The sequence below is a fragment of the Gavia stellata genome, chromosome Z (assembly GCF_030936135.1).
Source record: "Gavia stellata isolate bGavSte3 chromosome Z, bGavSte3.hap2, whole genome shotgun sequence".
Classification (NCBI taxonomy): Eukaryota; Metazoa; Chordata; class Aves; order Gaviiformes; family Gaviidae; genus Gavia; species Gavia stellata.
In genome coordinates this window covers 61,684,332-61,696,256 of record NC_082637.1, presented here as the reverse complement: position 1 = coordinate 61,696,256, position 11,925 = coordinate 61,684,332, and the positions used below count along the sequence as shown (strand labels likewise).

Below are 11,925 nucleotides of genomic sequence, written 5' to 3'. Positions count from 1 at the left end.
CACAAAGCTGGCAGGCATGACAATGAAAGCCCCAATAGTAAAGTCCACAAAAAACCAAGTTCTATATTTTGTGCAGAATTTCAATGATATGCAGTAAATAATACAGGGGGTTCCCCACCAGATGATTGATTTTGAATGTTTAGCTAGTCAGATATATCGTCCATCACTTCCACAGGTTAAAGACCTAGGAAAAGTAGAGAAGACTGAACAGGAGTAGGAGAGGATTTAGCATATGGTTACGGTATTGTACTAGCAAACTTAGTTTTTGAGATTCTTAACTTCTGTATGTTCGACTCCGTAGACGTTAAGGATTTATTTTCGAGTGTACACTTGAGCCCTGACTTTCTCTGCCTCCCTGCTGACATAGTCACACGGTGGCAGCCTGTCACCGCAGCAGTGCGTCTGACTGCACCACCGCGGAACTGAGAATATGTGATGCTTGTAGAAACTGCTGCCCAATGGTTTGTTTCTCTGAGTCTTTCTTTCCCATACTACATTCTCAGCAAAATTATCATCTGGTTACAGCAAAAATTGTAACCAGATTATAATTATGGAAGCAAAAATATATTTCTGAGAGCAATGTGACCTGCGTTGTGTGAAGGCTGCATGACTGACCTTTCACTTAAAAATTAGTTACAGTATAAAAATAATCTGCTTTTGCATTAGGTAGTTTATACCGTAACTGTTAACTGTGGCAATCATTCAATACAGCTTTGCAGCTTCCTAAGAACTGGGCATCTTTCAGTACTCATTAAATCTTGGTTGCTGTGAGCAGGATCTCACATACAAGTGGCCATCCCTCCATCTCTTTATGCATGGCACAGTGTGTGACCTGACACCCAACTCAAGGAAACATGGCAGAATTGTGGGATTCAGTTCTTTTTAATGAAACTAATTCTCTCTTGACATGCAGTTTTAGGATGTGCCATGGCTGTAGAAAGCAGTAACAAACATGGTGGGAGGGTATCAAAGCATTGAGGAATGCAGTGGCCAGGGTAGGGTTCTGCTCTTAAAACCTACGTAGGTAGCACCAACTCCAGCCTGGTGGGTATGTGGGTTGTCTTATCCCCAATCTGGCAAAATTCTTAAATTCTAATGAAAAAAAAGAATAAAAGATTTAGGTTTCTCATAAGTTTCAGTGGGAAAAATGGATGTAGTTGGTAATTCATAGTGACTTCCCTAGTTTGCCGAACTGTTACCACTGACTATTTGCTATGAACAAATTGCTCCACTGCATCTTTTAAACGGTACTTTTGGCACAGTTCCCTAGAAAAAAAATTGCTTCTAGATAATCTGTGTATTTTTAAAGAAGTTGTACAATGAAATCAGACAGAGCTTCACTTGCAAGATGTTGTGCTTGACATGCAACTAATTAATAAGAAACACTAGTGGAAAGGAGCTAAAGAAAGGAGCAGTTCTGTAAACATGCCTTCATGACCTGTAGTATTTAGAAAATTCTCGTGCAGCTTCCAAGTTGAATCCCATGCAGCCCTCCCTTGTACCTTTCCAAATATGTGTGTAACAAAGCCAGCTGGATGCTCCTTCAGGTTTTCTAGCCACCATGTCCAGAAACAGCAAGAAGTTTGCAGGTTTTGCTTGGGTAAGTAGCTGCCACTGGAGATTTAAAAACCTCCTCTATACTGTTAGCTCCCATCTTTTCTTCTGCCAGTAATATTTAGCTATGCAGATGAGTCTAAATTTTTCACAGATATTGGAGGGGAGTTTGAAGAGCAGTTACAGTGTCAATTTCGCTAACAAATTTTGATAATTCACAATGGAGAAAAAATATTTTCACATTTAAGAATTTTAAAAAAACAGGTAAAGGCAAATCAGGGTGCTAAAACTCTAGGGTTTACTAGCATCTATTTTACATAGAAAACACAGTGGCCTAATTTCAGCTCTTCAGTTTTAATTGACCTGGACATTTGGTTCTGTTTTTTTTTTTTCATTAGTACATTACATGAATTCACACAAACTGTGCACTATATCATAACACAGTCTTTCAAATTTAAAAGTATGTCCTAATATGCAATTAAATAATAAAGCTGCTTTTGAATTGCTCAGCAGTGATCTGCTCCCCACAACTTGTATTACTAATACATATGTAGTCTTTCAAACAAGTTCCCACCTGTGTGTCTGAATGGCGAGATCAACAAAGTCCCTTCTCTGTACCATGGCCCACACTTAATCCTGTAGCATGACAGACATTACTGACTTAAAAGTTCTGATAAAACATAAATAAATCTAGCTTTGGCAAGCAATAAGCTGTTGCAATTTACTACATTCATCTATGAATCCTCATTAACTACTACAGTGCACTGCTTAATTAGAAAACTCTACTTAATCAAGATGCTTCCCAAGGAATCAATTTACACCTAATGATACTTGTGGCAAGGACAGCTGCTTAATTGGGATGGTAATTTCATTTAATTGGGACACCTTCAGGTGACTTGGGTGAAACCTGCACATTACAGTTCAGTGCATCCTCCTCATGGCACCTTGCAGTTGCCCCAGTCGGCCCTCACTTACAGCTGGTTTACAGCAAGCAACTGAAAATCACCCAACACTGCTTACCAGTGGATAAGCAGCCCCCTTCCCATCACTCTGAAGGACTTCCCGTATGTCACACTATTCAAAACAGGGAGATGCTTGATACAGTACTACCACAGGGGAAGGTGCTTAACTACTACATCAGCCTAATTTTAATGAAAATATTCAGCCCCTACAATAACTGAGATTTTTCCATCTTAAAAAGGCTTAAGAAAAGATTAATCGGCAACTCATGAAGTTAAGTGTCATGTCTTTGAAGTCTTAAAATGTGCAATTCCATGTTGTTTATTGAAAAGCATAGTCTTAACTGGGACAACTGCTGAACTAAATTAAATACATGCACTCCAAATCCACTAGCCGAGATTGAATAACCAGTATTCAACATTCAATACATAAATAACAATATTAGCACATAGAACCTGCTAGGATGGAGGACGGTCTTCTGGCTTACTAAAACTAGAGCTGTGATTACAGAAAGCTTGTGATTTCCTTTTTACCTGAATTTCCTATTGCAGTATGAAGTCTCTGGTACATTGTTTTCATAAGATGGAGCTTTAATAAGAGATAAAGAACATTCAGTGCCTTCAAGCAGCTAAAGATTTTCTGCCATTGTACCTGTATGAAATTAGAGCATGCAACTTGAGGTGCTGAAGTTTGCTTGCTGCTGGAAAGTAGTTGGTTGCCTGTCAATGCAGTTATCAAAGAATCACAGAATGGTTTGGGTTGGAAGGGACCTTGATCATGGGCAGGGACACCTTCCACTAGATCAGGTTGCTCAAAGCCCCGTCCAACCTGACTTTGAACACTGCCAATGATGGGGCATCCACAACTTCTCTGGGCAACCTCTTCCAGTGTCTCACCACCCTCACAGTAAGGAAGTTCTTCCTAATATCCAATCTGTATCTACTGTCTTCTAGCTTAAAACCATTGCCACTTGTCCTGTCCCTACATGCCTTGGTAAAAAGGCCTTTATCTTTCTTATAAGCCCACTTTAAGTATTGAAAGGCTAAAATATGGTCTCCTGGAGCCTTCTCTTGTCCAGGCTGAACAACCCCCACTCTCCCAACCTTTCTTCAGAGGAGAGGTGCTCCAGCCCTGTGATTATTTTCATGGCTCTCCTCTGGACCTGCTCCAACAGGTCCATGTCTGCCTTGTGCTGGGAACCCCAGAGCTGGACACAGTACTCCAGGTGGGGTCTCATAAGAGCGGAGGAGAGGGGGAGAATCACCTCCCTTGACACACTTCTCTTAATACAGCCCAGGATTATTGTAGAGGCCAACCTCTGAATTCCAGTGAGCAGAGATTACAACTAATGCCAAATTAATCTGTTTTATCTTGTACTTGCAATTAAACTGTGTTTGACTACTCCCCTCTCAACAAATATAAGGATCAACTAAAGGAAAGGAGGAAGGAGGCAGCAGCATGTTATCTTAATCGACCTAATACCATGGAAGCAGAGAACACCCAACATCAGATGGACGTAATTTGAGCTTTCCAAATGTTAGAAAAATATACCCTTACTGATCGCTTTTGAGAAAAGCCTGTGATTTTTTAGAACTGATGCCATATACACCACAGCTCTCTTAATTGCTCTCATTGAAAACTTCCTGTAAACTAGTGACTTCTTATCTTTGCAGACAGCTTTAGAAGATCTTTCCCAACTACATTATTTGTTTTTATTCATATACAAGGGGATCAAAATCACAGCTAAAAATAACACCATCTTGCTTTCACAAGCGAGACAGAAACAGGCTGTTTTCCTTGTAACATTAGGAAAATAGAAATTAGTAGGAAAGGAAGCAACTTAAGAATATGCCCTAAATGTGTATCACATGAAACTGAGCCTGTACTCCAGCATTTTAGAAAGCTATCCTGGAGATTTTGCTGTACTTGAGAAAAACCAACTTGTTAAGGATTTGAAGTTTTTGTTCCAGAAAAAGGAGATTTATAAAATCTTGCTGGGGGAGGAAATCTTACCTTTTGCTCCACTATCACTACCCTTATTGCCCTCAAAAAACATCTTGCGAAACCTGCCACAACAAGAAACCTAAAGCCTATTTTTCAAGCTCAACACCAGCGATAGCCTATTACAACACCTGCAATGATGATAATGAATGCTGTTTCATAAAAACCTGCAGCAGTTACAGCTGTGTACACTCTGCTCATAATACAGGTTTCAAAAGATTAATCATGCTCTTATCCTCAAACTAGACTGATAAATAATGATGACGTCACACTATGATTCAACGCTTCAGATGACTCATACAGCCAGGATAATTATCTAGCAGATCTTCTGCAAGTCTCCTGTTCAATGAGTGAGCACATTACAGGATTGAGGACTCCTGTGGTATGAATGAAAAAGGAAGTGTGGAGAAACAAGAAAATCAGTACTACAAATCAGGTTGTATTAGATGCCTACCCTGACTAATTTACATATTTAATTTGAGACACAGGTTTCCTCTTAGCTGTGACCATGTTTTATTAAAGTAAATACCCTGCAGTTTTATTATACAAGTAAAATTCCTCTTTAAAGGTTTAAGCTTGACTTTGTACATGTATGTAAATTACTAGTCTTCAAAAAAAAGAACAACCTTGTGACATTGCAAAATATTTTTCCAGCTTCCATACAAAAGAGCACTTTTTCTCTGCTGGTAGAAGACCTTAAAATTTTTACTGTATTAAGTGGTCTGTGTAACTTTTACAAAAGTTGTATACAAAAAAAGTAAAATTATGCAAAAATTCCAAAGTACGCTCCGACAGCTAATGCTCTGCAAATACTTTATTACACAAATTACATTCAGCTTCTGAAAATAGTGTTCTAACAGTGATACCATCTAAAAATAAGACATCCCAGAAACACATCAAGTTAGGAAGAAAAAAAAATTAAATAGAGACTTTTTTCTTTCCTTCAATGCAATATAATGTTAGTGATTTTAAAAAAATAGAAGAAGATTTAGCAGCTTCATTTTCTTGTGGCACTGTATTTTCTCTGTACTGCAACAGGTTAAGGACATTGAAGAGGAAAGGCACAAAACAGAAATTGGCAACTGAACAGTTATGGGAAAAATATTTTGATGAAGCAGATAGTAAGACTTATTTACAAGATCCCCAAATTGAGCTGAGAAAATACTACTGCTTTAAATCAGTGCTGCAATTAGAAGACTGTTTGCTTTACTATGATGTTCACATAAAAAACAACGGCACCGATATGGAACTTCCATACACTCCTCCACTTAAAAAACAGAACTAAAACCAAACAAAAATTAAGGGAACCAGTGTACAGCCCTCACAGACTAGTACAGTTTACAATTAAATACACAAAATCTTAAACGTGCTTAAGGGAAAAGGAATCTGACATTCTGGGTTGAATCGTGTAATGGAGAACTCAAAGGCTGGTTTCAGGATGACGAAGGTGCTGGTGGGGGTGGAGGTGCTGAACACTCTTCCTCGGAATCTGTGCCATCATCTTCATCTTTTTCTTGATCACTTCCTTCAGTGCTCAATCGGTCAAACCCTTTTCGGCTGTAGCCTTTGTGACTTGCGAAGAAGTTGCCAAGGTTAAGGCCACCACCACCTTTCCCTGTGGAAAGGAAAGGCTTGTCATAAGGTTTGCTTTACTGTATGGGTGGGAATAAAAACCTATCTATCTACTCATTCAACAGTATAGTGAAGATAAGTGTCCTTCCAGAAACTGTTTTTAAAGATCAGCACATGAGCCACAAAAGCTAAGCACAGACATTACGGAAGAGGAAGTAAATTAATCTTCAAAGCAGAAATTTCTAACTATTTTTCTCAGCATCCATTGTTTCATTAGTTGTTATGCAGGCTATTTGGGTTCCCACCAGTTTGCCTTTAGTCTCAAAGTGCTTCACTTCATTCACCAGATCCACAGATAACTCATTATAACAGCTACTGCTCTGCCACTGGTAGTGACACGTCCTCTTGCGTGGGCAGATAATGATGGATGAAAGATGTCATAAAAGACATTTCCACAAAAGACCTGAGGTTTGCCCCCAATCCTTCCTCTGAGAAAGTTCCATCAAATCTGTTATTCAACTAGAAGCGAATACAGAAAAAACCCTCCAGTTACCACATTCTTAAAGGATCTTCAATGACTTAGACTTACCTCTAAGTCTGCCTAGAATTCTGCCTGAACTTGAATCAAGTTTGTTTTCCCCATCAGCTGAAAAATAAGGTAGATTTTGAAAATAAGCTAAAAAAAAATCATATTCTATGATTAAATAATTATCTGTGTTTTCTGATACAAAGCACAGACATTCAACAAATTGATCAGCAGCTCTAAGAAGCAAAACTAATACTTTTCAGCTTCTTGATTAAGGTGAAATTATAATTCCTAACAAAATTATCATAGCACAGACGTTTAGTTTATGCCAATTCAGCCATTAAGAAGATTCACATGCAAGTTATTTCTGAGAATTTCATTCCCTCAACTGTTCACTTACTTTACTGTGAAAAGTTTACAGGAAGGACAAGAACCTTGTAATTTATAATGTGCACAACTGCCTTACAGCACACTGCAAAATACAGCTTGACATTTGAAATGGTATAGTTTCCCTTCAGAGAAGACTGGTTTTCTGGAAGAAAATTTCTGTGAATTTTTTCAGGTATTTTGGAGGAACTTTCTCTCCCCCCTCACAAAGTATACCCTCCTCCCTGGTAACTCTTTCCATTCTTCATCTGAAGAAAAATGAAATGCCATGACCAAACTGCCTTTTCCTTTATACTACTCAGTTTCCATAAATCTGTGCAAGAAGTTTACTTTTACCAATGTAACTGTATCATGCTGTTTGACACAGTAAATTCAAGCACTGCTTGAATCAAATGGAATGCAAAGATGCTATTATAGATCATATCCATTAACGGCAGAACTGCAGTAGTCTAGAGCATTAGCACATTTGATGTGCTAAACACGTTTGAACACAAAGAGTCAGGAAGCTGCATACTGAAATCTTCAAATAAAATACATGCAATTCAGTTGCACAGCAATATTAGATCGCTGAATTACCTACTCTATCACAGTATGTCCCAGACAGTGGCAGAACGGTATTATGTGTCTATTCCATGTACATTTTCTTCTCTTGATTGGAATATCTTGACAAAACTATTTATGCCATACAAAAGAAGAAGTGTAATGATCAAACTCCTACTGCAGTCTACCAGTTTCTCAAAAATAATGTTATTATATAATATGAATTAAGAACAAATTTACACAGCATTATAACCACCAGTTAAAGCTCTCACAGAAATGGATGGAGATGCATTATGCAAACTGACTCACAAAATGCACACGGTAGTAATGAACAATAATATATAATCTCTTGTAAATGTTATCCGTTTGCATTTTGCTTATACCTTTATAATACCCACAGAGTCCTTTGTTCTCAACAATGAAAAGATCCCAAAGTGAAAATCAAACTATGCTGAGAGTACTAAAATTTGTGTTCTAGATGATAGCATGAATATATTCTATTCATTTCTGAGATACCAATTTTCAGCTTGACACCAAATAAAGCTTTTAGATACATGTTCTGAAAAGGCGGTGGCTTGAGATGTAGTATTAAAGGCATAGGGGGATGCAGCTGCAGCGTGCATGCTGATTCTCAGTTTGCATGCAGCATCACGGGAACTGTTCAGAAGGGTAACGGGACAGTAAGCCTCTCTCTTCATACCCTTGTCTGTCAGTGTTCAGCGATGTTTTGAACTGGAATAATAAAAGCCTGTTCTCTAGAGTTACTTATGGTTACCTCCATAGACAGTTGTCTTCCTCCACCGAATAAATACTAGAATTGCCAGCAGGACAACAACAGGGATAATTAGAAGAGTTGTAATAAGGACAAAGGAAACTCCGGTGCCGGCCTGTCGGACCAAATGTTGCTTTTCCTGCTTCTTTAGAGGATCTGTTGATTCTGGGTTCTTTTTCAATCTGGCTTCTACAATTTTTTCTGATTCTTTAAAAAGAAGACAATTTCAATATGTAATCCATATGTATCAAGCAACACAGAACAAAGTGTTAAAGAAAAGAGCAAGCTTGAATACCTGAAGCGTTGAGTAACAAGGAAACAAAAGACAAACACTTATGGAGACATTTTTAGCTCTTGCTGATGCTATCCCAAATGTAAGGCAGGGAGAATCTGAATGGTATCACTCACTAGCAAAGATGCCTTCCTCTTTTTGCAAACAGGGAAAGGAGAGGTGTCAGGGAGAGTTTTGTCTTAAAAAGTATCTATCATTTAAAACATAGGAAAATCCCCAAAATATCTATTTTTGCAAATAGGTGTGTGATGTAATATCAATTAAATATCTCCTTTTGATAATAACACTTGCACAAGAAATACAGAAATCCAGTATATGCTCTATTATCATAAACAAAAAGGAAAACATTTAAAGTTCTTTTTAATAAACTTGTGACAAAGGGTTAAATTGTCAGAACTGCTACGTCCCGTGAAAGAACTTTGGCTCTGTAAATCTGGAGAGCCTTTGAAAACTGCACCCAGTCACTCCTGACTGATTTGTTACCTGTCTGCCTACAAAGAGAAAACCAATTTCAATAAAAACCTCCATGCTGTTTTCTGTGTGTATAAAAGATCACATGCTTTGTGCTAACTTTTAATGAGTAAAACCGTCTCGATCTGTAAGTCTGACTTAACCGCATGTCTTAAGAAGTAGCTGCATCAGAAACACACTCTGAATCAACTCTATTTTGATTCTGTATCGAACTTAAAATGATGTTCTATTCTGAAAGAATAGTAAATGCTTCAGTTTACACTTAATGGTAATACAATGACAACAATGATATCATTGTTAACACTAATACAACAATACCAATGATACAACGATAACATGCTGTCTGTTCAAGTAGTAGTTATAGCCAAGAGCAATTTCACTCCACCATCTTGTCCACCTCTGGTCAAAGCTACAGTTCTCCACGTATTTTCCCCCACTTCACAGCAGAGCAAGCAATAGTAACAGTCTGTCACCAGAAGGCTTGTGAAAGTGCAGGCCATTCCTGTCCATTTATTAAGCAGAGGATGTCCTTGGCTACCTGTTTTCTTCAAGTGGAGATGAAAGATGTTAATTTCAGTCTACCTACCCTAAGCAGTTTTAGAGATTGTTACTTAAAAACTGTTTCTTAGCCTGGTGATACTATTGTATTTTTCTCCATAACATTCAGTGTGCCCAGGTGGCCAAGAAGGCCAACGGCATCCTGGCCTGTATCAGAAATAGTGTGGCCAGCAGGAGTAGGGAGGTGATCGTGCCCCTGCACTCGGCTCTGGTAAGGCCGCACCTCGAATACTGTGTTCAGTTTTGGGCCCCTCACTACAAGAAGGACATTGAGGTGCTGGAGCATGTCCAGAGAAGGGTGACGAAGCTGGTGAGGGGTCTGAAGTGTAAGGCTTATGAGGAGCGGCTGAGGGAACTGGGGTTGTTCAGTCTGGAGAAGAGGAGGCTGAGGGAAGACCTTATTTGCTCACTACAACTACCTGGAAGGGGGTTGCAGAGAGGTGGGTGTTGGTCTCTTCTCCCAAGTGACTAGCAACAGGACAAGAGGAAATGGCCTCAAGTTGCACCAGGGGAGGTTCAGGCTGGATATTAGGAAAAATTTCCTTACGGAGAGAGTGGTGAAACACTGGAATAAGCTGCCCAGGGAGGTGGTAGAGTCACCCTCCCTGGAGATGTTCAAGGAATGTGTGGACATAGCATTGCGGGATATGGTTTAGTGGGCATGGTGGTGTTGGGTTGATGGTTGGACTTGATGATCTTACAGGTCTTTTCCAACATTAACGATTCTGTGATTCTGTGATTAGAAGTGTCAGCTAGCATGGTATGTTCCTAAAGAAAGCTGAAATGCACTACTATATACCTAGATTTGTTGTACAGTGGATGCTGTAATGTCAACTCTCCCCTTTTGAGTGCTTCAAGAGGACTGATGTACCAACAGAGATAAAATAGAAGGATAACAGTTATGACAATAAGGATTTCATTGTTTTATAATGTCAGCCTACTTTATTCCACTTTATTCTACATGCTTGCAATTGGCAGCTGGGATCTTAAGGTTTTTTTCTCTGTCTGCATATAAATGGCTAAAGCAAACCACACAAGCCCTGAATTCAACCAAAGAAAAACACTTGAGAACATCTGAACATTTTATAAAGGCTTCTCCATAGCCTGGTACTGTTTGTCTGAAAGGGAAATGAACTTTTCCTTTTCAACATAAAAGACCTACATAACAGAATAATGGTTAAAATTACTTTCCATCTTCCTGAATTGCTATTTTACCCCTTTCAATCTCCTCTATATGTATTTCTTTGTCTCCTTATATTAAGTTTCTACATGTTTTTATTTTCCTTTTTTTTTTCTTTTTTCTTTTTTCTTTTTCATGAAGATAAATTGAAAAGAAAGCATTAAATCTAGGGAAATAAATCTAAATAGAAAAAATTATATTTTTTGCCACACGGTGTGACTGGCAAAGCTGTGTTACTGAAAGACTATACAGAAAGATAAACCAACTGCCATTTCAAATAACCCTTTTTTGGTGGTTGAGGGTTGTGGAGCAGGGGGAGAGTGTTGGGGAGTAACTATGCCAGCTATTTCTGCATTTAAGGAGCTGACACAGATACCAATCTGGACCATAACAGATGGTGGTGCAGAATTAATCCACTAGTTAAATTTTTATCTTAGTGTCTATGAAGCACTTGCCATCACTGAAAATGAAATGTTTAGATTGGCTGTAGAATAGCATCTACTACATAACACTGTTACAAGCTGCTTCTGGTGCTTCCTATGCCAGCTCCTTTTATCTATAGTCACTGTATGAAATGATGGTGAAAAATAAAACAACAGTGAAACTAGTTAGCATTTTTCCCTCCAACTTGGCAGAAGCAGTCCTAGTCTATGTGAAAATACTGGTTCCTTCATTTCCATTATAAATCAGACTAACCTTTCATTTCCTGTACCTCAATACCAGCCTTTTTAACTGACCGATGTTCCATTTCTGTAAAACAAAATTATTCTTCAGGACAACTGACATTTCAGAAAGACACTCAGTGACATTTTCTTGCTAGCTTTCTCAAAGGTACAGTACAATCCTACAGTAAACAATCACATCAGCATCTGAACTTCAGCAAGGAGAGTCAATATAAACCATTCAATAGCTCACAAGGCCATGGAAAAAAGAAAAGAGCTTGATTCATGAAAGGTGTTTGCAATAATTAACTCTTACGCCACAGAGAGATTTTATGGGCACGTGTAAAGGTTCGGGGATTCCCACAAAAAGAAAACTGTTAATTGTAATCAAAATCATGATGGATTAAAAGCTGGCTGAATCAGGGCTCCTTAGCTACTGCAGTTTCATAC

General features: G+C 38.5%; 1 protein-coding gene across 7 annotated transcripts in view; it reads right to left on the bottom strand.

Annotated features, from left to right (window-relative positions):
* Positions 1 to 5,311: 5,311 nt before the first annotated feature.
* PAM (peptidylglycine alpha-amidating monooxygenase) overlaps positions 5,312 to 11,925 on the bottom strand; it is a 79,432-nt gene continuing 72,818 nt past the window's right edge. For 2 of the 7 annotated variants that reach the window (XM_059834340.1, XM_059834334.1), the window contains 4 exons: positions 11,510 to 11,563; positions 8,316 to 8,519; positions 6,677 to 6,733; positions 5,312 to 6,130 (listed from right to left, as the gene is read on the bottom strand). In XM_059834340.1, coding sequence (XP_059690323.1) covers positions 5,949 to 6,130; positions 6,677 to 6,733; positions 8,316 to 8,519; positions 11,510 to 11,563 — 497 coding nt within the window. In that variant the 3' untranslated portion in view covers positions 5,312 to 5,948. The remainder of the gene's footprint in view (positions 6,131 to 6,676; positions 6,734 to 8,315; positions 8,520 to 11,509; positions 11,564 to 11,925) is intronic. The other 5 variants (XM_059834335.1, XM_059834338.1, XM_059834336.1 and 2 more) reach the window with 3 other exon arrangements.